The 24395-nt window shown below is 39.3% G+C and overlaps 1 protein-coding gene across 5 annotated transcripts in view; it reads left to right on the plus strand.

The window, feature by feature from the left end:
- Window positions 1-6620: 6620 nt before the first annotated feature.
- The window catches only part of sfmbt2 (Scm like with four mbt domains 2), a 62495-nt gene continuing 44720 nt past the window's right edge, over window positions 6621-24395 (plus strand). For 2 of the 5 annotated variants that reach the window (XM_085251681.1, XM_085251685.1), the window contains exons 1-3: window positions 6621-6747; window positions 13851-14032; window positions 17568-17662. In XM_085251681.1, the coding sequence (XP_085107807.1) occupies window positions 13942-14032; window positions 17568-17662 (186 nt within the window). In that variant the 5' untranslated portion in view covers window positions 6621-6747; window positions 13851-13941. Of the gene's footprint in view, window positions 6748-6889; window positions 7042-11044; window positions 11550-13850; window positions 14033-17567; window positions 17663-24395 lie in introns of those variants that run through there. The other 3 variants (XM_085251683.1, XM_085251682.1, XM_085251684.1) reach the window with 3 other exon arrangements.

Here is a 24395-nt window from a genome sequence, read left to right on the forward strand (position 1 = left end):
ATGTATATTTAAAAATATTGTAGTAGGAAGTGCAATCAAATTACTTAGTCTGCACAGAGTGTAGATTGTGTAAAATAATAAGTATTAGTGAAATAGGCAATTAGAAGTTCATGAAAGTTATGAAGGACTAAAATATAATTCACTTCATATGTTTTGAAATTACACTGAACATTATAGTTGTATGAGTTCACTATCCTATTTAAAATCCCACTTGTTTTGCATTAAAATATGTTACCCAGTTACATAAACAGGCATCAGCATAACATTTGCTTCTCTTCTTCTGGCTGCTCCCTTTAGGGCTCACCACAGTGGATCATCTGCCTCCACTCTATCTCTCCTCCACATGCTCCTTTCTCTCACTACAGACCACAGTTTCACCACCATACATTATCCATGGAAGCTCGTGCCTGACCTCATCTTGAATCCAGCCACAGTGGCAGAGCACAAAATATAAATAATAATATCCACCTTTTTGTGTTTTAAAACTATATATATGGTGTGTGTGTGTGTGTGTGTGTGTGTGTGTGTGTGTGTGTGTGTGTGTGTGTGTGTGTGTGTGTGTGTGTGTGAGAGAGAGAGAGAGAGAGTGTGTGAGAGAGAGGTCTGTATATATATATATATACATACATATATACATGCATATATACATGCATATATGTATGTATAATATGACCCACGTTAACACATGGACTGAACATGCACACACCCACAATGGACAACTGTACCCTCAAACACACAATAAACACACAATAATAACATGGACTGAACCACCGCTCACAACCACTAGCACTTTATATAGCCTCTGTAGAAATTATCCACATATCACACTTATCTTAACTGCACTACTGTATAGCTCTGTAAATAATCATTCTGTACATACGATAATTTTTAACCCTACAACTGTTTACAACTTGCACAGTTCCCATTTCTGTATAACTGTATATCTCAGATTTCTGTAAAGTTATTTATTTCATATTCTGTATAGTTTTTCATATTTATATCCTGTTCATATCCTGTACATAGCTTGTACTCACTACAGCCTGTACATACCTATAGTTATAGAATATTCACAACATACTTAATACCTTGTACATTATAACATACCATAATAGACCCATTTCTGTAATATACTTACATATCTATATTATTGCTAATATATATTGTAATATATCTATATCACTAAAGCACTTCTGGATGGATGCAAACTGCATTTCGTTGCCCTGTACCTGTGCATGTGCAATGACAATAAAGTTGAATTCTATTCTATTCTATTCTATTCTATTCTATTCTACAATATACGAAATAATATAGCTCTTCTGAAACCACTATCGACTGTACCCTTTTAATGATCCTATATGAAAAGCTATTTAGAAGTAATAGTGTTTTTTATCTTATTAATGCGAATAGGATTTTTTTCTTTTGATTTGCAACTGGCTTTTTGTTGTTTTTTTTCAGCATGTTTATTTCTCTTGAGACGATTCCTGGCCTTTTATTTTGAAGATAAATTCGTTTAACTTCCTGTTATTCTTGGGTGGAATCGACGCAGCTTTCTCGCAGCAGAAATTAGTTAATGTGATCCTATATGTGTGTGTGCGTGTGTATGTCGGTGATGCGCACGGGCCCCACGAGGCAAATTGCTGGCTCACGTGATGATGTAACAAAGGAAATCTTTAGGTTTTCCAGCTGGCTTCCAATAAAACAAAAAACGTAAGTATATTATATGTTATAATTTTATTACATCACACACACACACACACACACACACACACACACACACACACACACACACACACACAGATAGATAGATAGATAGATAGATAGATAGATAGATAGATAGATAGATAGATAGATAGATAGATAGATAGATAGATAGATAGACTTTCTATGCTTTGTTGATTTTACTCCACTGATACAAAAATATTGTCAATATTGTATGATTTTGCAGACTTTCAAACAGAAAACAATCCAGTAAGAATACAGATAAAGTCATCTATATAATTCCGACAAGAGCCATTCTGCATAACATTACTGTTATTTAAATTAAGTATATTTTCATGACAAGCACAGTCTGTACAGTAACATAAGTTCAGAACTGCACGTTTTACTTGAGCAGAGGGTGTGGGTCCTGTGGGTTCCTCTACTTGTATTTGGTTAGCCCCCGTGGCAACCCGTTAAAAAACATCCTGGTAACAGCCCTGATCTATTCTTACATAGATTATTGTACAAACAGTCACATTTCAACCCATGAGTTCCATATAAACTGTAATGTTTCCACAGGGATGAAAAGACGCATAAAAAACAGAGAAGAGTAAAAGTGACCTTAGCCTTTAGCAGAGTAATACAATAACTTCCTTCTGATTTTCTTTCAATAACAGACTTTTTATTCTATCCATCAGGTTGTAGCTAATTGGAAGCAACTACAACTTGGCTCCCGCCCCGCCCTACAATATAGCACTGCTATTGTGGCAATGATAGATGACAGCACAGATAGCACCGGATGGAAAGTAACTTACTACCGTTACTATGGTAATTTCCTTCTTCTTCTTCTTCTTCTTTTTTTTTTTTTTTTTTTTTTTTTTTTTTTTGCAGTATGCTACTTTCTGCTTTTTATCTATTTTGGATGCAAACATTGTACTTTGTACTTCATACTGTTAATATTAAAATATGAGTTTCTTATGATTTTGCTGATAGACTACTTTCACTGCTCCCGAAGGGCTCACAGTGTGTAGCTCCATATATTTGCTTTGACAGATTTTTACCCCAAATGCCTTTCCTGACCCACCCCCCTAAATCAAGCGGCCCAGCAATGTGTGTGTCATAAGTTGCAGGTAAAGGAAATCGAATGCAGACTTACAGACAGGGAGATGTAAGGAAAACCTTTATTTAGACCATTTTCTGAATCCAAAATCCTAAAGTCCATGAAAAATAGACGCAAACTGAATCCACGACCCTGATAAGGATAAGCAGAAGAGGGTGGATGGATGAATGGATGGATGTTTATAAGCAGGCAGATAACATGAACACAGCATCAGGAAAGAAAGGCAATCAAACAACAACTACGATGAAGACTGGACTTTTATACACACGAGGGTAATCAAGGAATTGGGCACAGAAGGATAAAAAAAAGACCCATGTTAATGACAGACAGGAGAAGATCAAGTTAAACACAAAACACCAGAGACATGTGATCACCAAAGCAAAGCAGAAAATAAATAATAGCTGAAACCGTGAAACCAGAACTATCGTGACAGACGGAAACTCTGAGTGGACTCACAGACTTTAATTCCAAACAGTAGAACAATAAGACAACCAGGACTGAGACACAAGACCTAAACTCAAGTACTACACTCCACAGACCTAACTAGAACTCAAATATTACATCATAATGAATGTGGAAGTTTTTTCTTTACATGTTTTAAATATAATTTAATTATAAAACATGTGTGCTGTTAGGATAATTAAGTAGGATTAGAAGGTTTACTTGAATAAATGTTGCTTTTTAAATATATTTCCCACTTTACACAACAGTTATCCAGCACCAAGTAATCTATGTTTAAATGTGTGTGCAGCACTTCTTTACATCTAATGAATCGTTGACAGGATGCAGAGAAACACACGAGTCCGAGTGTGTTTAGATTTATGATAAACACTCTGGTGTGCGCCTTGTTCCCGGTCCCACCTGTGACACCCCATATTAAAAAGTCCTGGAAACGCCCCTGCGGCGAGCAAAACCGCGTGTACGTGATGCAGCAGTAGCACGTGCCATCCGTGTGTGTGTATGTTTGTGTGTACGTGTAAATGGAGCCATAATCCTTTCTCCCGCGCGCTTGGAAAAGCTTCTTCTCTGGCAGATTAATGGCGCACGGCGCACGCTTCAACCATCTGTTCCACGAGTGGCATCCCACCAGCACGAGCGCCTCTCCTCCTGTCTTTTACAGGACTCCTTTGTGCTTCCATGAGGCAGATCTACCGTAAACACAACACCAAACTTCCCATTACACATTTCAAAACAAAACCCTTAATTAAAGCAATCTACGTAGCGAGCGCGTTTTCGCTTGTACAGTGATACCGTCGGGTTTTACAGATTTCTCCTTAAAATGAGGCAACTCCACGTTTCGACGATCATTGCTGAATGAAACAATATTTGATTCCTAAATATAAATGTGTGAAACTGCGCATATTTTTCAAACTTTCCATTCCTTGCCCCATATCGGTTTGATCATAAATACCCTGATTAACAGGTTTTAACTGTCGTGATACATATTTTCAGCTTTTCCGGGAGCACACAGAAGGTTTTGGTTTCTCTTGTGCATATCAAACGACATCTACACAACTGTGTAAACACAGGTTATACTTGCAATTTGTGCAGACATGATTGCACACATGAACTTTTCCAGAAGTCATGCACTTCCCTTTTTAAGATAGCTATACTTTGTCAACAGTCTCGGTGTTTTTATTAACTCTGTTAATCTCCGTTGAGAAATGTTAGATTCTTTCATCCTTCAAATAGTTTCCATGTTTAGTCAGGCCAATCAAGGCAAACATGTCACCGACTTACAGCTTTTTATTTATTCATTCTAAGAATGAATACATTACCTATTTATATTTGCTGTCGCGCTGACCTAGTAGGTCCATGAGCACTTGACATTTGCTCATGGAAAAACTTTATTGCATTTTCTTTTTATGAGTATGATCAGTTCAACGAGAGACAATAAATGTTGAGCAAAGAGTTTGGTTTGGTCAGGCACTGCGCGTTACTAAAGCTGAGCGATAGCTTAAACACACACACGCGAGCGCGCAATATGCCGGTAAAGATTTGGCATCGATCATATCAAAGTAAAAATTGACTTTATTCAATTTAAAAGCAATTTTCTAAACATAGCGGAAGCTCGTTTGTTTTTATGTAGCTGCCATCTGAGTAAAAAGGTGATTGCTTACGTTTCTGTGTTTTTTATGCGTAATATCTTTGCTTACACTGGTAAATAGGCTGTAGTGGACAGGATGTGCGAGAGAAATGGTTACATAGAAAATTAAAGAAATGACCAGTATAGCATGCATTATTGTTCCCACTCTGTGTCCTGTTACAATCAGTCCAGTTTCTTTGATCACATGTAAAATATCTTTATAGAACTGCTTTGTTATATTTGTGGCAATTTCTGCTGCCCTTCTGAAAAGATCTCCTCTTGGAAAAGACATTTTAATATTTGTGAGACGTTTTACTCCTATAAATAAAAGACATACAAGTGACTTTGTCAAAAACCGATTGCATCTTCTACCTTGTGACAAGGTGACTCGATATCATTAATGAAGGACATGTTTGAGATGTGTTTGAAACACTGAAGGCCAACAAACCATTTACAACACTTTAAATACGATCGATCACTTTTTGCATCCACGGATCCATGGACATGTTTTTGTGGCTGACATGCGTAAATGCCAGTTAATAAAACCGTGGGACATGTCTCGTGAGATCGGGGGGAGGACAAATGATAAAAAAAGAAAAAAGTGGGACACACAGTCACCCTATTATTCATCGTGTGATTGGAGTAAGTCCCCAAAATATCATCAAAGAGTCAGAACTCGGGCACAAGGTCAGGAGTGAAGTTTCAGGTTCAAAGAGGAACCTGCTTTAATTTCACTGAAACTTCTTTTAGAAATTGCCCACCTTAAAAAAACAGAAGAAGAAGACGAAAAAAAAACGTCATATGGGGCGGTATAGAGCTGCGTAGCTCTCACTTTCCGGGCAAAAAGCCAGGCTGAAAGTTCAGTTTATTTCCACCCCATAAAACTTTCACTATGCGCTGCCTTCCACTGGGATTAACTTACCATCACAGTTTGTTAATATCTGACTCTTTCTAGATCTTTCTGAAAATACATGCCAACCTTTGAGGTCTACGCATGAGCGCCTCGCCTCGTTAACTGATGCAATACACTCCTACCGCTAGAGGATAGTGTTGACTTTGATAAGATTTATATATATATATATATATATATATATATATCAAGGGTTCTGCTTACGGTAGACATTCCCAAAACAAAGAAGAAGAAGAAAAAAGTCTGAACTGAGAAAAGTAGCTAACAACGACTAAATGGTGCCAAGAAGACATAAATTATTGACTTCACTTTTTTATTCACGCACATATGCAGCTGCTTATGATGAGACATACTCTACTGCTGCTGCTGTTACAGTTAACTATTCTTACATATACGTCCTTAAAAGGATCACCACGTTTATTGTTGTTTACGTGTGATTATACGGGGTCATAGTTTATCTTCCTGTTAATAATAAAACTGTAACTATACAGTTAAAGAAAAATGTGTCCTGGGGGTGGGTGAAATGGCTGTTTTTACACACACACAAAAATAGTTTCATTTTATTTCATACACCAGGTATAAATTAGGCATTAGATGTTGTCTTCATTGTATCTGCTCGGCTGAGTAGAATACAGCTTTCAGTTTTGGGGGCTGTGGGTGTCTCACTTAACCTCGGCTCCATATTTACAAAAGCCTGTAGAAATATGTTTTTGCTACTGTGCTGAAAGGTCAATGAAAGAGTTGGCTTGAAAGTATTTGTAGATGTTTTTTGGACATGCGCAGATGGGGGATGCCATATTGGAACAGGAGGGGGGGCAGCAGCAGCTGAAAGACGTCGCTTGCGTAGCTCGCGGGAACGAGAGAGAGAGAGAGAGAGAGAAAAGGCAGAGGGGGGTCACGAGAAGGAGAGGCAACAAAAAAAAACTTGGACAGGTAAGACAGGTGACGGCTCCGGCGGTCCTGAGCAGGGGGGGGGGTTTATGGGGGGACGGGGTTTGAGGGGGGACGGGGGGGGAGGTTTTATCGGCGAAATAAACACAGGCAGAGTTATTTTTTTCCTCCTCCTCCGCTTTGAAACAGCGAAGTGCTCCTGAGACGGTTTCTGTAGAAACGAGATAATATAGTCGCGAGCTTTCGTTCACGAGCCCAAGTTGCTCAAAGTGTCTCGCACGCGCTGTAATTAACAGCTTTCACCGGCGGAGAGGACGTTGTCTCGTGGCACTCTCGGTAATATCGTTTATTGCCTTGTTATTTTTTTTATTTATTTATTTTGCCTGTTAGCATGTGTTCTGCCATTTACTGCTTTGAAAACAACACAATTTATAACAATTCGTGGGGAAAATAGGAGTGAGTGGCGGCTCGTGTGTTATTTGATGTGTTTCTTTAATGCTGTGTTTTATATGGCCGCGACGCAATTTTGTTTGGCGTGAGCACGAAGTTGATTTTAAAGATTAACGCCAGAAATGACTTATTGCCGTCATTCTCATATAGATGAGTCATGTGGGATTTTTTCCCGTCATCTTTAGATGCGTAAAAGCCTTCGGAAAATACCGGACACTGCCAAAATGTCAAACCACTTTCAACATGGCGGGTTATGGTGATCGTAGGGGGAAAACTGCGCCTTAAAATCTTTGAATGAGGAAAAAATAAAACGACGGCAGATAAAGCGTCCGGTTCGGTTTCTTTTGGTGGACATGGACGAGGTTTAATCAATTAAATTCAAAGTGTGCATTTGGCAACTCCGTGGGAGTTTTTTTCCGCTGCAGTTTTGAGTGTGCAAAGTACATGACCGGAGTGCCAGCCAGCCTGCTGGTCGGCTACACCCCTCACAGCCTCATCTTCCTTATGTGCACTTAACGTTTCCTCTTTCACTTTTATCAAAAATGCTGTGGCTCATTCGATGCTTCTAGATCGCCGTGTGTCAGATTAATACTGTTTTCCTTATAAAACCAACAGGGTGATTTTGATCCCCCCCTGCAATCTTAGATTAATATGTTGACGTTGGCACAGTCGGGCGAGAAAAAATTCTTTCGCTGTGTTGTTTTCTCTGCGGGGATTTCTTTTTTTTTTTTTTCTGAGTGATTAAGCAGATAATTGGGTAAAACCACATGCGTATTTATTTAATTATTTCTCTTTTTCTTTGCGAGGTGCTTCGCAAAAATCAATTTCTTTCTTTTTTAGTGGCTTTACAATATTCCAGAGGATTCCACCTCCTGATTAAATTCGTCACCATAATGAGCAGAAACAATAAAGACTGCGTAACGGAGCCCCAGATAGAGGTTCGGCATGAATAAATCATGCTTTTAGACTTCTTGTGGCTCCAAAGATTTTTTCCACGACGCTGCGAGTGGGAATGCGTGAGCGCAGGCGTGCGGATAAAGGGAAAACGCCTAAAATGAGCACTTTTAAAGGAGAAAATGCGAAGATGGTCATAATGTTAAACATACATAATCCATTTTCTCCACGGGAAAGACCAATACGAGACCAGCTGATTATCATTTTTGGTGGTTTGGCTTTTTATTTATTCATTTATTTTAAAAGTGTCATCCAACAGCCATTTATCACGCGGCTGTTTTTTTTGATCAGGCATTGTATGCTAATCCACTGGTGAGCGTTTCAGGAAAAGAGGCAATCACATATTCTGCACAGATAAGAGAAGCAAAGATAGAAAGAGTCCAGTTCTTTCTTTCTTTCTTTCTTTCTTTCTTTCTTTCTTTCTTTCTTTCTTTCTTTCTTTCTGCTGGCATCACACTTACTCTCCCCCCTTATTTGAATAAGGGGAGGAGGTAGGCAAATATCAGCTTCTCCTCCTGCTTTCCAAAAGCCTTGGATTTGCAGGCTGTCCATGTTATGCAAGTGTGTTTTGTGGAAGTTGTAAGAATGCTCTGGGATGTGGGAGTTTCACCCCTTGTTTCCTCTCTCTTTTATTTATTTATTTATTTGTGGTCCTGAGGGGCAGATGCTTGTTTGCCCGATGTCATTTCATGCTTATGTTTTCAGTGAGGGATCACAGGCAGTTCTAATTGGGGAATAAAGCACATTGGGTGCGTTGTGTGCACATCTATGTTAAAAACAGCAGGAATTAAGAGTTAGAAACAGAGGACAAATTGTTATATGATAACATCCTGTTGCCAAGAGGAAACAACTCTTGGATAGCTCTAAAAGAAGAGAACCTAATACGGAGTAATGCAATAAAACCCAAGCCCATGCAGTGGTAGTTAATCTCCTAAATCCCCTATTAAATCTTTGGCATGGATGGGTTTAGAGAAAGGCAAGAAGACAGCACGTGGATGCCCGAGCGCCCCATCAGGGGCTAATCAATTTTAAAAAAAAAACTCTTCTCAATCCAAGACAATTGGGGCACAAATGTCCTGCGTCCGAGATTAAACACTCTCAGAGCAGTTTAATCCCCTGGTGACCAATCTGGGCTGTTTCCTCCAGGAGGCTGCAGGTCAGCAGGCTTCATCAAGTACAAACGCGAAACTCCCAGAAAAAAACTCCTTCAAAAATTTGGCTTGTTTTTTGGATGAACGCTGAGGGGAACTGTTAACACTGAGTCAGAACAAACAAACGTCCCTCAGGGTTTGGAAAACTTGTTTATCCAGTGAGGGATCAATTTAAGGAAAAGCTCAGCTTGCGCTGGTATGGAGTAGTCAGTGTAGAAAACATTGTTGTTTAAGCCGACTTCCAGTGGTTCATTGCAATATTTAATTTTATGTAGGAGGATAGGGGGAGTTTAGTTCTCCTGTTTCCAAACTTTACACGCATAGAAATTAATTTTAAAGCCTGTGTCTTGTAAAAACTCATTGTAAAGCACCTTTAGGCACATAGATGTGAGCTTTCTTTCCTCAAGACCCCAAAGTACTTCATTAATTTGATAAAATGAGCATATGTGACCTTTTATTCCAGAGACTATTCAAGGAGTTTACAAGTATAATAAATATGTGCAGTGACTTCTAGGGAAATGAGCAATGCTAGCCAAAAGTATTTGAACAATGACACATTTCCTGGGTTTTTTTGTGGGTTTTTTTGTTTGTTTGTTTTTACTTCCAGCATACTGGAAATAAAACCTTCAGCTTAAATGTTTCGAGGGTGTTCTCATCATGTATTGAGCTAATTAGTGTGGGGAATGGTTGGTGCGTTTAAAAAAAAAAAAAAAAAAAACATTCTGCCTCCAGTTGCTGGGAAGTGCAGGTGGACAATGATAGGGCTGCAGTCGCTGCACTTTTCATCTCGTGTGGTTGTTAAAGCCCTCAAATTAAAGCTCAAAGTCACTTTAACCACAGGGCTTACTCTCTTTCTTTCAGTTCAGAGAAAACGGGCTACAGTGTAGCACCAAAACAGCTCAGAAAGGTGCATTGTTCCTCGCCCTATTGAGGGCTGTGCATACATGGTGCAATTTTTCAAAGGTTTGAGGCAACCTTGTGCTACAGTGACTCAGATGGATGTAGGATTTGTTGTGCTTCATTTCTGTTAAAACAAATTAGATGGAGTTGAAGCTGAGAGTATTGAGAACAAGTTCAATAACACCAGTGTTACTGACTCATCGTTTCATGGCTGTAACTTCTCTTCCTCTCATTTTTCGGTGGAAGTAAAGACTGGAGAGGAAAAAAAAACATTTCACATATGTGTTTCTTATGATGGGTGAACAGGCGAAGAAGTGTGTTTGAAATTCTGGATTAGGCAGAACTAAAACTGGTAAAAATCTGATATTTTAAAGTTCAAACAGGAGGTTATGACTTTGGGAGTCAATTGTCATGCATTGAAAATTCACATCAGCTCAAAAATCTTAGAGCTATCCAATGTACGATGATATAAAATCGACAAAAGCTGCAAATTGTGGATCGTTGTTTCTGTTTTTAAAATAACAAACCATAAAAAGTAGTTAAAAGATGTCAATCAGGCTCTAGATTGCTTTGCTAAGGTGTTGAAATAAGCAGATGTAGAGTGAATGTGAAACTGCAAGTTTTTAAAGAGAATTTTAAGGAAAAGAAACGAGCTGCTCATCCTCCTCCTACTGTTTGATAGCAGTGTTTGAGCACTCTGATGAGTTTAATGAGTGCTGTGGAAGGCTGCTGATGACAGTGATGTATCAGTGCTGAAGATTGTAGTGTACTTAGGCAGAGAGTGGGGGATAAGGGCAGCAAACAGCAGCGTCATGTGAGCCAAATTAGCTCAGCGTGTTGTTTACGCAATGGATGCACGCCGGAGCCACTGTGGGACGCAAGGGGGTGTGTGTTCTGTGGTGGGGGATGGCGCGCACACACACACACAGTTAGTTGTTGAGGCTGTCACAGCCTTTGTGCTGCAGCCTCACAGTTCTACATACACTCGCAGCTCCAACAGGCGTGCGAGGACGAGGAGAAGTGTTTTCCTTTCCTGTGGATTTTAAGGCTCTTTCTTTTGTTCTCTTTTTTGGAAGCAGGACTTCAGTGTGTTTTCATCAGAGGATTGCTGGATGCGCATCACAGTTTTGTTTTATTTCTTCTTTTTTTTCCCATGTGGGTGCACATCAGGTTGGGTACTTAATCACGGAGTATTTTTTGCTCTTTTGGATATTGATTTTCATAGTTGAGAGCAACAACCCCATGAGCTTGGAGTTGTTTTCTTCTTGATTGAGGATCGCTGTGTGACAGCAACATGCCTCAGCTCTAATTGCCAGGTTGATGAAAATGGGTGTAAGTCGGTGAGTGATTCATTGGTGATGTGACTGCATGACCAAGAACAACCACCAGGCAAGTGACAAGCATAGCCTGTTGTTGTGAATATAATGAACTGATGATTGTTTTGATTGTTTTTCTTTGTTTTATTCATGGAATAATGCCAGCGTTGGATAGACTTTTGGTTTTTATTCCTTTAGGATTTACTTTATTGCTTAAAATTCCTTTTACTGCACAAGTCTCATGGTTTCTACGTGCTGTCTTGGCATTTTTAAGTGTATTTATACAGCTTTAATGATGCACTGCAAGGAGTGATCATCAGTGAATTGTATTTTTTAGGTTGGAGGATTTGCTTGTTTTCTCCGTTTTGTATTAGAGGGTAAGACATCCTTTATTGATTCCTGTAGGAAATAAGTCTCTGCAGTTCACCTATCTTAGTTATGATCGGCAGTAGGCAGCAGCTGTGCAGCAGCTCCGGATGTGTACAGGTTCCTTGGTTAAAGCCACATTAATGGGAAAATTAACTTGTCATGTTTTTGATGCTGTGAAGATCATTGCAGACATGGGAGAACTGCTCAGAGAAGGGACCTGCTGTGAGGGTTGTGGACTAATGAGACATTTAAGGAGTTGAGGGAGGACTCAGTGAAAATGTTCACTATATTTTTGCATGATTTAGTAATAATTATAACCTAAACCAAGGACGTCAAACTCATTTTGCATTGCAGGTCATATACAGCCTTATGTTACATTAAAACTTCCATTTCTGTCTATGTGTAAAGAAATGTAACTACACATGTAGTCAATGTGATATCTAAATATAAGATAAAAGGTGCAATTTAAGGAGTTTGTCTCAGTTTTTGCACATGATAAAGGGCCGCTGTAGTAAATGAAAGAAATCTGTCAGTATGACTCTTTGTGCTTAAATTGTAAGAAGCAAATGTGTAAAATTATAGAAATGTATAAATTAATTACTTTGTATTGGGAATTTTATGACAGAGGTCTTTATCTATAGGAAAAGCTGTAAATATTGTGAAAATACAATTAAAAGTCAAAAATTTATGTTGTCCTTCACATTTTCCAAAGCTATTCAGTTGGCCGGTTTGGAGTCTTCACCAGGGTGATTCTGGTCCCCGGGCCTTATGTTTGACACGCCTGGCCTAAACAGTTAATCAGTCAATGTGCAAATGGTGAAATAGTTGAACTGATTAGCTAAATACAGAGAAACAGAATTAAAAAGAAAAACAATACCACATAAAACGGGTTGGGAAAGGTAAAAACAAACAACCCAGTCACATTTACAGTTGAGTTTTGTAGTTTTGTGAGGAGGGGAAGAAACTAACCTTTGGATCAAAGGGTTAGGGTGAAGCTGGTTTGCTAATCAACACCTGGAAGCATGTTTTACCTGTTAGGATTTGCATTAGGTTGAAGGTTATTAGCAGGATTACAAACCAAAAAGACAAAAGAAGTAGAGTAAGTTGCAGGTATTTCTGTATAATAACAGAAAGCCACAAGAAAAAGGTTAAAACTTAATATCAGGACATGGTTACCTGTTTTCTTTTTTATTATTTTTTTATTACAGTTCTTTCCAAAAATATTCAGTTAACGCATTAGCTTAGCTAATGATATAAAGGATCAAAAGAAACGTGTTTATGGTTGTTAGCGTTACACAGTTACGCTTCCTTCAGTATGTGCCAGAAATACATATTTACGGTCAGACAGTATTTCCTCTTTAGTCTTCCATATTTAGTTACAGTGACATGATTCTGCTCTTCTGTATTATTCTCTTGCCTCAGGTGCCTGGATGCATATTTTCTGGTCACACTTATTTGCAGACTTGTTTGCTTAGTCATGTTATTCCAGTTTTTCTACTTTGTTTGACTCTGACTGGTTATCTGATGCAGTTTTGCTGTGGTATGAAAATGAACACAGCATGCAAGATATTGGAAAAGCACACAGGCAGAGGAGGGAGAGGATGATTTTAATGATGCAGAAAACTGCTGTGCTTTTTACTGTTTTGAAAATATCAGCTGACTTGTGTTAAGTTTCTGAAGGTGGCAATTTATTTCTTTTTAGCACATTAAGACAAACTGGCTGTTGCTGGTTGTGGTAACCACCCACTTCTTCTTTTGTTTATTCTCAAGAAAATGGAAATACAGTGTGCACAATTTCCAAGGAAATTCTCATCAAATACTGGCTGTTTATGTGTGCAAACCTCAAGGTTTTGTGAACTGTGTCGATTCGTTCGTGTTATTGTAAGCGAAGAGCAGTAAAATCATCTGTTTCCTGGAAGGATCTTGGACTATTCTGGACAGAGGGCAGATTGAACATTATCTGATTAAATTAGAGCTTTGATTGAATTTATCTTTTCTGGTGCAGGGCTGTCAAGGAAGGCGAGAGATGCTGTGAAGAAGAATTGAAAGATCTCAGGTTTAAAGGTTAATGCTCAACAGGAAGTCAAACGGGCAGCATGCAGTCTCACACTCAGGAGCAGCCACTGGCCCTCACTACAGTGAAGCCACACTATCCCACCAATGGGAAAGAAGAAGAGGTGAACACAGGTAAGACCCTGCACTGCTTTTTTTAACCATAATGTGGCCAGGGTGGTTTCATGTTGCAGCCCTCATCAGATCAACAGATTGGTGCGGTTGACACAGATGAAAATGCGTCTGAGGAATCTCACTAACAAGATGGGAAACAGAGAATGCCACTTGTGTCACAAAGACATGCTCTAATTCTCTCTGTAGATTTCTCCTTTAGGTCAGCAGTAAGGGTATGTCCCTGGCTGTTTATTGCTTGAACTGAATTCTCCTGTCCTCATGGCTTAGTCACGAGAAGCATGTATTTTTTCCTGTGTATTCAAAGATGGCTGTTATGTAACACCTATGCCCATACCGTTACGTGGAAGCCCACTTTACAGGCTGTTTTGTCATTGCACATGAACATGTCAGGATACGTTACTGGCCTGTATCCGAGGCACATTCTGGACTTGCAGTTGTTGTGCTACTTTCTCTTTCTAAAGAAAACATAAAATGTGAGCTGACTGCCAGTTTGATGTGTTTGCAATCCTGAGCGAAGGTGCAAATTTAAGTTTTTGTTCATGATGGGACATTTTTAACACTTCTTATACCTGAAACTGAACCAGTGGAGTATAAGTTGTAAAATGACTTTGATTTATCATTTAACTACAGGGAGTGCAAAATTATTAGGCAAGTTGTATTTTTGAGGAATAATTTTATTATTGAACAACAACCATGTTCTCAATGAACCCAAAAAACTCATTAATATCAAAGCTGAATGTTTTTGGAAGTAGTTTTTAGTTTGTTTTTAGTTTTAGCTATTTTAGGGGGATATCTGTGTGTGCAGGTGACTATTACTGTGCATAATTATTAGGCAACTTAACAAAAAACAAATATATACCCATTTCAATTATTTATTTTTACCAGTGAAACCAATATAACATCTCCACATTCACAAATATACATTTCTGACATTCAAAAACAAAACCAAAACAAATCAGCGACCAATATAGCCACCTTTCTTTGCAAGGACACTCAAAAGCCTGCCATCCATGGATTCTGTCAGTGTTTTGATCTGTTCACCATCAACATTGCGTGCAGCAGCAACCACAGCCTCCCAGACACTGTTCAGAGAGGTGTACTGTTTTCCCTCCTTGTAAATCTCACATTTGATGATGGACCACAGGTTTTCAATGGGGTTCAGATCAGGTGAACAAGGAGGCCATGTCATTAGTTTTTCTTCTTTTATACCCTTTCTTGCCAGCCACGCTGTGGAGTACTTGGACGCGTGTGATGGAGCATTGTCCTGCATGGAAATCATGTTTTTCTTGAAGGATGCAGACTTCTTCCTGTACCACTGCTTGAAGAAGGTGTCTTCCAGAAACTGGCAGTAGGACTGGGAGTTGAGCTTGACTCCATCCTCAACCCGAATAGGCCCCACAAGCTCATCTTTGATGATACCAGCCCAAACCAGTACTCCACCTCCACCTTGCTGGCGTCTGAGTCGGACTGGAGCTCTCTGCCCTTTACCAATCCAGCCACGGGCCCATCCATCTGGCCCATCAAGACTCACTCTCATTTCATCAGTCCATAAAACCTTAGAAAAACCAGTCTTGAGATATTTCTTGGCCCAGTCTTGACGTTTCAGCTTGTGTGTCTTGTTCAGTGGTGGTCGTCTTTCAGCCTTTCTTACCTTGGCCATGTCTCTGAGTATTGCACACCTTGTGCTTTTGGGCACTCCAGTGATGTTGCAGCTCTGAAATATGGCCAAACTGGTGGCAAGTGGCATCTTGGCAGCTGCACGCTTGACTTTTCTCAGTTCATGGGCAGTTATTTTGCGCCTTGGTTTTTCCACACGCTTCTTGCGACCCTGTTGACTATTTTGAATGAAACGCTTGATTGTTCGATGATCACGCTTCAGAAGCTTTGCAATTTTGAGACTGCTGCATCCCTCTGCAAGATATCTCACTATTTTTGACTTTTCTGAGCCTGTCAAGTCCTTCTTTTGACCCATTTTGCCAAAGGAAAGGAAGTTGCCTAATAATTATGCACACCTGATATAGGGTGTTGATGTCATTAGACCACACCCCTTCTCATTACAGAGATGCACATCACCTAATATGCTTAATTGGTAGTAGGCTTTCGAGCCTATACAGCTTGGAGTAAGACAACATGCATGAAGAGGATGATGTGGACAAAATACTCATTTGCCTAATAATTCTGCACTCCCTGTAAGAGAAGCTGAGGCGACATGCACTGACATATCGTGTAACTTAATGTTGGTGTTAAATTGCTTATTTTTGTGTTTCTTGTGTAAGGTGTCCCAAAAAACACAGTACAAGGCGCACATGTGTTCATATCTGCAGAAAATAGCCTGTTTGTCATCTGAAGTGTTGTCAGTTCCTCTTTTGATTGTATTTTCAGATGCAGGCACTTTTAATAGCATAACCATTTCAGTTAGCAGTTGTGTGTTGCACACAGGAAAGTTATCTCTCTTACCTCACCCATCTTATTGTCAGACTCTTTAAACTGATATCATGAATTTAAATTTGCACTAATAATGTTAAGTTGACACAAATACCCAAGGTACACCTGGACTAACCTCGAGGTGCTCTGTTGGGCCACAGGACACAGCTTGGAAACCACTGCGGTGGATTATGACAGATCTCATATGTACAGAATGAATTTACTATGCAGTGTGAATCTAGAACAGTTTATTCTGCATTGTCAGGCAGTCTCTATGTAATATGAAATTGTCTGAATTTTGGCTGATGATCAGAAACAAGAAAAAACATGTACTAATTTAATAATATACAAAGTGAAAAATGACCACTAAGGGGAGGAAGCCACGTATGTCCATTCATGGGAAAAATGAGAGCAGACACTTCAGTCTATTAGAAACAAACTCCATCAAAATAGCAGCTCGCTACCATCTCCTCTCATTACACAGAACAGGTTCAGTCCCTCAGTTTTCACTCTGAGGAGTCTCCAGAGATTCGGCACACACTGAAACACACACACAGACACACACACACAGCCTTCACATACTTCACTCACACAGAAACATACTGATGGGGAAAAAAACCCTGACGCATGCCTCGACTGCATCAGCTTCAATCACCTTCAGGAGAAACATTAATGACATTATGTAAGACAACCTGCAGCACGCTGTGCACGCAAACTGCCTCCAGATAGTTTACTGTGGATTTTGTGCTTAGGCAAAATTAGCTACATTTACAAGAAATTACAGCTCTGTGTTTAATTGCTACCTGCATTAGGGATGCACTGAGATATGGGCCAACAGCTGCTTAGGCCTGTTAATAAATAAGATGACATTTTCCAGTGGCAGTGCCTGATGTTCTTGTTGTGTAACAACAATTTTAAACTGTCTAAATATTCAAAGGGAGTGTGATGAAGAGCTGAAAGCCTCCGTTCTTATTAGGTATATTTCCTTGTTTCCTGGGCACGAATGAGGCAATAAGTAACAGTAAAAACAAAAATCAGCTGGGAGCTAAATTGTTGTTTTAAGTATCTGTCTTATTGTTGGTTAATGTACAGTTGACTTTTGTTCATTTAGATGCAGATTCGATGGAGGAAGAGGTGGAGTTTAACTGGGAGGAGTACCTGGAGGAGAATGGGGCCGACGCTGCCCCTCACACCAACTTCAAGCATGTGAGTGACTGTCTACAAACTTCACCTGACATGTTAATCCTTTAAATACAGCCTCATAGATAAGTGCCATATGCAGAGATCCTTTAACAACACATGGGAGAGAACCAAAACAGGGCAGTGCTGTGTTCAAGCCTCAACAGAGGATTCAGTGTCTTTGTTTCCTTGTGACGCACGCGTTGTTGGGCGACCTTTGGCATTTCTTTTTCTTTTTTTTAAAATACCATTTTAGGTACCTAATTAGGTACCAAAGAAAACATGACAATAGATGCAAATAAATAACATAATAAGGACCAGCTGTTCATTCACTTTTCCTGAGACTATATTTGAATGTTATCATCATACCCAGTCTTTCCTGTTTTCTTGCCCTGAAGTAGGTGTGGCAAATGAAAGCAGTCATTATAATGATATTAGGACATTATCTAAGTATCACCAGTGTAGCATTTTTCTCCTTTCAACAATGTGTTCATATGTCTTTCTTGATAGTCTTGGACTACCACATTTCTGGCCGAGTGAATTTTTTGAGGACTGTTTTCTGTTGGGCAAATCAAGACAGCATGATTTTTAGTCAAAACAAACAGCACTGTTTGTGTTTGTCATAATGAATACCAGTCAGTGCCACCAGTGCAACAGTGTTGCTTTTTGTTGTGTTTTTGTGATAGTTTTTGGACAAAAGTGGAGCTCTGTATCGCAGGATTAGGATATACAGTATGAGACTTCAGAGCCACACACAATAGCGTCTTAGTAGGATTTAATTCATTGTTGCTTTCGGCCTTTTTGTGGAATTTACAAATTTGTATTTGTCAGATCCTGATGAAGACTTGGAGTCAATTTGGTCTATTATGCTTGCTGAACTGCTGCAAGAATAAATTTATTACATGATTTTATCCTAAACAGAGCACCTTTTTTTTTACTATCGACCTTGTTTATGCTCTACTTTTGGATAAGCTTTCAGAGCCATGTAGCACTTATAAATGAATAAATAAATAAAAGAGTATTTCCAAACATGGAATTTATATGTATATTGATTATGTATTTGCATGGAGTTTGCTCACAAATCCTGTGCTTTGTGTGGTGTCCAGACATGTCATCTTTTTGAGATGCATGACGTATGGCAGACCAGTCGTTCCTACTTGCAGCAAAACACTCAGATAGACATGTGCAGTCTGTGTGAAATCTTCAGCGTGACATTAACAAGGTTATTCTGTTGTTAAAGTAATATCAGAACATGAAACTTGAAAGTATAAAGCTCAAGCTCAGTGACTCAGGTTTCACTGTGTTATATTTTATGGGGTAAACTCTCAGTTGGTGCAGCAAGTTACTCAGCTAGCCAGAAGACAATAAAACAGTTTCGAGTAGGCACTAAAACATCTGCATGTTAAAAATCAGCACTTTTTGTGCAAAACTCGCACCAGAGGCTGTGTGGCAAAGTGGCAAAATACTGAGCATGCTAGATATGACTGCGCTGCACTATGCCCAGATCATTATCTTTGTGTGAACTAGAACTGGGTTACAGTTTTAGTTCTCTAGAAAGCTGCATTATCAGATATCAAAACAATGTACCACAGCCTAGAGCTTGTTTAAAAGTGAAATCTATATAATCACTACTGATGCTACTCAGACCACAGATTTTTGGAGAGCTAAGAGGTGAAAGAGAAAGGTACTTTTCTTGGTAGTGAGTCTATAGGCCAACTGTGCTCTGCTTTGCTCTGATTTGCTAGGCTGAAGTTGGTTTGGGCTGTCCTGGTCAGGGCCAGCTGAGGGGTAAACCGGGCCTTGAGTCGACCATCACCGACTATGTTGCCTGCTTAACATGTCGAATTCACCTGCTGTCGCTGATGTTTAGTGTCCATCTCACAGCTCTCCTTCCAGCTGAAGTAGCTTAAATATGTTTATTAGAAGGTGGAAATTGTTTCTGTCCGCTCACAGAAACCACAGAAGAAAGACTAGTAGGGAAGTGGTTTGTCTTTGTGGGCCAGCTGAATGTTCAAGCCGCTGAAACCGAAAACTGTGTTTAATGTTATTTAATTTACATTTAAACCGTTTGGCTTGGTGTCTTTTATGGCATTTTAGTATTTAATTCTGTGAGCCACCCCAAAGGAAGTTGCTCAGGGGTCACCAACTAGTTCACCACTTGTCCAGTTTCCTCAAATTTGTTTTAGGGACACACCATACGGAATATATGCCAGGTTTTTAATGTATTCCTCTTTAGGATGCACCTTGGTGGTGGATAATTACTATTTTATTCTTGTCAGACTGTATCATATTTGGCTTTTTGGGATTTAGTTAAAGAAACTGAAACAATTTGTGTTTTTGTGACAGGCTATAGTAACAAAGTGCCTTAAGATATCATTTAAAATAAGTTTCCTGTGTGTAGATGGGTCCACTGGTTCATTCTTAGAGTTAGGTGTTGCTTTTTATGCTTCAATAATTCACAGGTCTGTGCTCAGCAATTTAACAAACAAAAAACGCATTTCTCCAAAAGTGGTCAGGTACAAGGACTGTACTGAATATCTGTGAAAAAGTAGCAAAGGTCCAAATAAAAGTCTGGCTGCTTGAAAGCAAAATATAAAGGTGGGGGTGGCTCAGGATTTTTGCACAGTACTTTATCTCAGTTGTAAGTTAGTGTATGGGCTCAAAATGTGGTCATAAATATTTTGTACTTGTAAATCGGTTTTGTACTTGTAAATCAGGATTTATATGTGTAAAAAAAATTTGTGTGTGTGTAAAAAAGATTTGTGTGTGCGTAAAAAAGATTTGTATGTGTAAAAAAAGATTTGTGCGTGGGTAAAAAAGATTTGTGTGTGGACTTAGAAAAAAAAAAACCCTGCAAGTTACAAGTACGAATTTTGACCCTATTTTTCTTCCTTTCATCTGATTGGTCAATGTCATGTCAATCACAAATATAACAATCCAATCAGAGAACAGATGGGTTTGGCTGTCGGAGGGGCGCTTTTTTGAACTGCAGGTCCTTGAAGGGTAGCAGCTAGGTCCCCTAATTTTCAGTAGCTGTTGAAAAGGTAAAGTTGTGGTATATGAGTGGTTAGAAATACCATTATTACTTTAGGATTAGTTTAACACAAAGTCAGGGCTGACCCAGGACCATTGCTGTGAGTCACAGTGCGCAGCATAAAAGTCCTTTCACATCGGACGCAGGATGTGCTGCTAATGCTAACTGCTAACTAAAAGCAAAGGATCCAGAATTTGTTACGCTGGCTGCTGGGCTCTGTGGGTTTTTGCAGCAGCTCTACCTGTACTAGATGCACCTGCTCCTTGTCTTTTCTATCTCTGACTTTATGTCCTCTACAAGAGTTTCTGGGGTTTTTTTGCTAGTTCTTCAAATGTTCAATAAAAACATCTATGCTAATTCATAACAAAGAAAGCTTTGTAATGAAGACTGTCATTTCCAAAACACTGCCCGCCCCTACCCCGCAGTCCGCAGCGCTGTTGAAAAGGCTGTGGAATTCCCTATATTAAACACGTAGACCTGTGACACAAAAATCCCCAAACTCGGACGACCACAGACTGTTTTCCTTCATGGTGATGAAGGAAAACGCTGGGTTGGCATGTAAAAGGGCATTTATTCCCTTCAAGGACCTGCAGTTCAAAAAAAGCGCCCCTCGACAGCCAAACCCATCTGTTCTCTGATTGGATTGTTACATTTGTGATTGACATGACATTGACCAATCAGATGAAAGGAAGAAAAATAGGGTCAAAATTCATACTTGTAACTTGCAGGGTTTTTTTGTCCACACACAAATCTTTTTTACACATACAAATCTTTTTTTTACCCACACACAAATTTATTTTACACATACAAATCTTTTTTACGCACACACAAATTTTTTTTTACACATACAAATCCTGATTTACAAGTACAAAACCGATTTACAAGTACAAAATATTTATGACCACATTTTGAGCCCATATTAGTGCTCTACTGCTGGTGTCTGTATGTACATAGTTTACTTTCTCATCATGCAGTAAGTGGGAACAAAGTCCCCCGGGTCTCCCTCCTCCTGTGTGCAGCACACACGCAGATCCACTGCTCTGCCTGTGCTGCTGCCCAAATTAGAGATTAGTGTTATTGCAGATGGCACTACATGAATAGAGGACAACATTAAATTGTAACAAACCACCCCCACTCTCCACACCCCATATCCTAGTTACAATAGCTGGCTCTAACAGCTTTCCTAGTTACTTTAGATCAGCATCCAAAAATGTAGCACTAATAATTTTATCAAGGAGTCTTTGTTTTTCTTCTTAAACAGAGGGTTAGTTTCAGACTTAAATTTCACTACTGATTAATTACAGGGTTAATAATAATCATATAACGAACAAAAAACGCATGTGGTTTTACATATCTATCTATCTATCTATCTATCTATCTATCTATCTATCTAATTATTTTATTATTTTATTATTTAATTTATTTAATTTATTTAATTTTTTTTTTTACTAGCAGTCCTCCAGAAAAGACACCCTATAAGTAATAGTTACTCAGCTTTGCCTCCATTAATACATTACATCACAGGAGAGGGCCAGATGGGCGAATAGAGCTGATCCTGGATGCGAAGTCTTTATCCACCTCAGATGACCGTGTGTTTGTCCAGCGGAGCAGCTGTCTGCTCTTATGAGACTCACCGCGCTCAGCTGCCGGGAGGACGGGCTTCAGAGGTGTAAAATATGTGTGTCAGTGTCTCACTTTCTTACGTCACTGAGTGTTGAGTGTAATAAAACCAAGATTAAAATATGTGAGTTTTACAAGTGCGCCTCAATGTTGGACAAACTGTCTGTGGTGATTTGAGGGGACGGGGTTTCTTGGGAGCCTAAATTGCCCTGTTGGTAAGTGGATTGAGTCACTGGGAAACAGACCATGAATTCCCCAGAAAAATGTGATTCAGTAAAGTGCAGCCCTCATTTCTCTCTCTGCCTGGACAAATTGAAACAGTGATTTCTCTTGGGCTTGTGCACACACATCCCTGCGCGCGCGCGCGCGCACACACACACACACACACACACACACACACACACACACACAGTCAGTGTTTGCTGCTGAGGCTGCCCGTAGCTCTCTTACATAAGCCAGCCAGAGTGATACAGCACGTTTGCATTGTTGTAGCAGGAAGTCACGGGGCCATTTGTATTGTGTTTATTTCTAAGATGTTGGCTTTTCCATTCACGTGTGTGTGTGTGTGTGTGTGTGTGTGTGTGTGTGTGTGTGTGTGTGTGTGGTGTTTTTTCTTTTTTTCTAGTGTTGAATGTGAACATCCTGCTGGGCTTGTAATGTTCTCTAGAATTGTACAGCAGCTTGTGGCTATGGTGGAAATGCATTATTCTTTTATATACAGATTTATCGCTTTTTCTGCACAAGGACAAACTGAGAGGCTTTTATTTAACCTGAGGGATTGTTTTAGTCTTTTTCTGAAAGTAATTTGGTTTGGTGAATATTAAAATCTCACCTACACCCGTCTTACATGCTGTTAGTAGCACTGTAAAGCAGTTCTTAGGCACTCTCAGCACTTGATCCTGTCAGTAAATATGTAATATCAGGTGATACACTATTGATAAAATACATGTGAGATTAGATATCACACTGTTGTTCAATTACTTCCTTTAAGGAGGTGATGTGATTGGTTTGTTAGCAGGAGTACTCAAAGTGCCATGAATAGATTTGCTCTAAATGTTTTCCAGAGGTGAGGCTCAGTTAAACGTAAATAATTAACTTTTAGAGTCAATCCAGATCTGGATGTGAATCAAAAAATTCAGATCATAATTTAACAAATACATAGCAAAGTGAAATAGGCTGAAATGGGGTGGAATTGACAAGAAAATGTCACTTTTTCACATGAACCCAGGAGTAAGTAAGGTTTATTTATATAGTGCTCTCAAAAAATAACAATACAGAATAAGATCCAACAATTAAAATAGTATACATTTATAAATAGAAGTCTGAACAGAAGGGTCCTAACTTTCTTTTTAAAGATATTAACAGTGTCCACAGATCTTACGTCCAACAGAAGCGCCCAGTCACCTTTTGTCTTTGTTTTAGTCTTTAGCCTGGATATAGGTACAGCATTGATCAGTAGACTCCAGAGATCTAGATGTCATGTATGGTTTTAGTAGCTCACTGATATATGGAGTCTGGAGTCTCACACTGTTATTGTTGGTTATTTAGTCAAATGTCAGAAAATTCCCATCATCATTTTGCATGAGGACATCTCCGCCAACAAACTGAAAAAAATTCCAGTTACAAGACAGAAAGTGCCTGGAAATGGCATCTTTAAAAAAATGCATGGGTGGAAATATCCTGACCTTTAATATCTGATGTAGGTTCAATTCCAGAAACACCAGATTGCACATAACGAATATTCCTGCATTACAACTTCCTGCATGCTCTTGTCTTTGAATCTTCATGCTTTCTGTTTGTAACACTTTTCTTTCATTAGTTTGTCTAGTCTGAAGCTCGAGCCATGACGGTCCTAATGAAATTCTCAAGGGTTGTTTTCTTTGGCCTCCTGCAAAGCAAGGAAAGACACTAAGCAACTGTTTTCACAGGCTGTGAAGCACTTCGCATAAGCTGACCTTTGTGTGTAAAATGAGTGGAGTTCCCTTTAACGCTCGTTTTGCTACTGTGAATACTGAGTTTTGAAACAGCGCCTGAACTCATCCCCCACACAGTGTTATTAATATTATTTTGGTTATGTCATACACCCCTACTGTCACTACTTTAGTT

Source organism: Mchenga conophoros, linkage group LG17 (assembly GCF_057382185.1).
Source record: "Mchenga conophoros isolate Kocher_MC1m ecotype Shallow Benthic linkage group LG17, M_conophoros_male_GT1.1, whole genome shotgun sequence".
Taxonomy (NCBI): Eukaryota; Metazoa; Chordata; class Actinopteri; order Cichliformes; family Cichlidae; genus Mchenga; species Mchenga conophoros.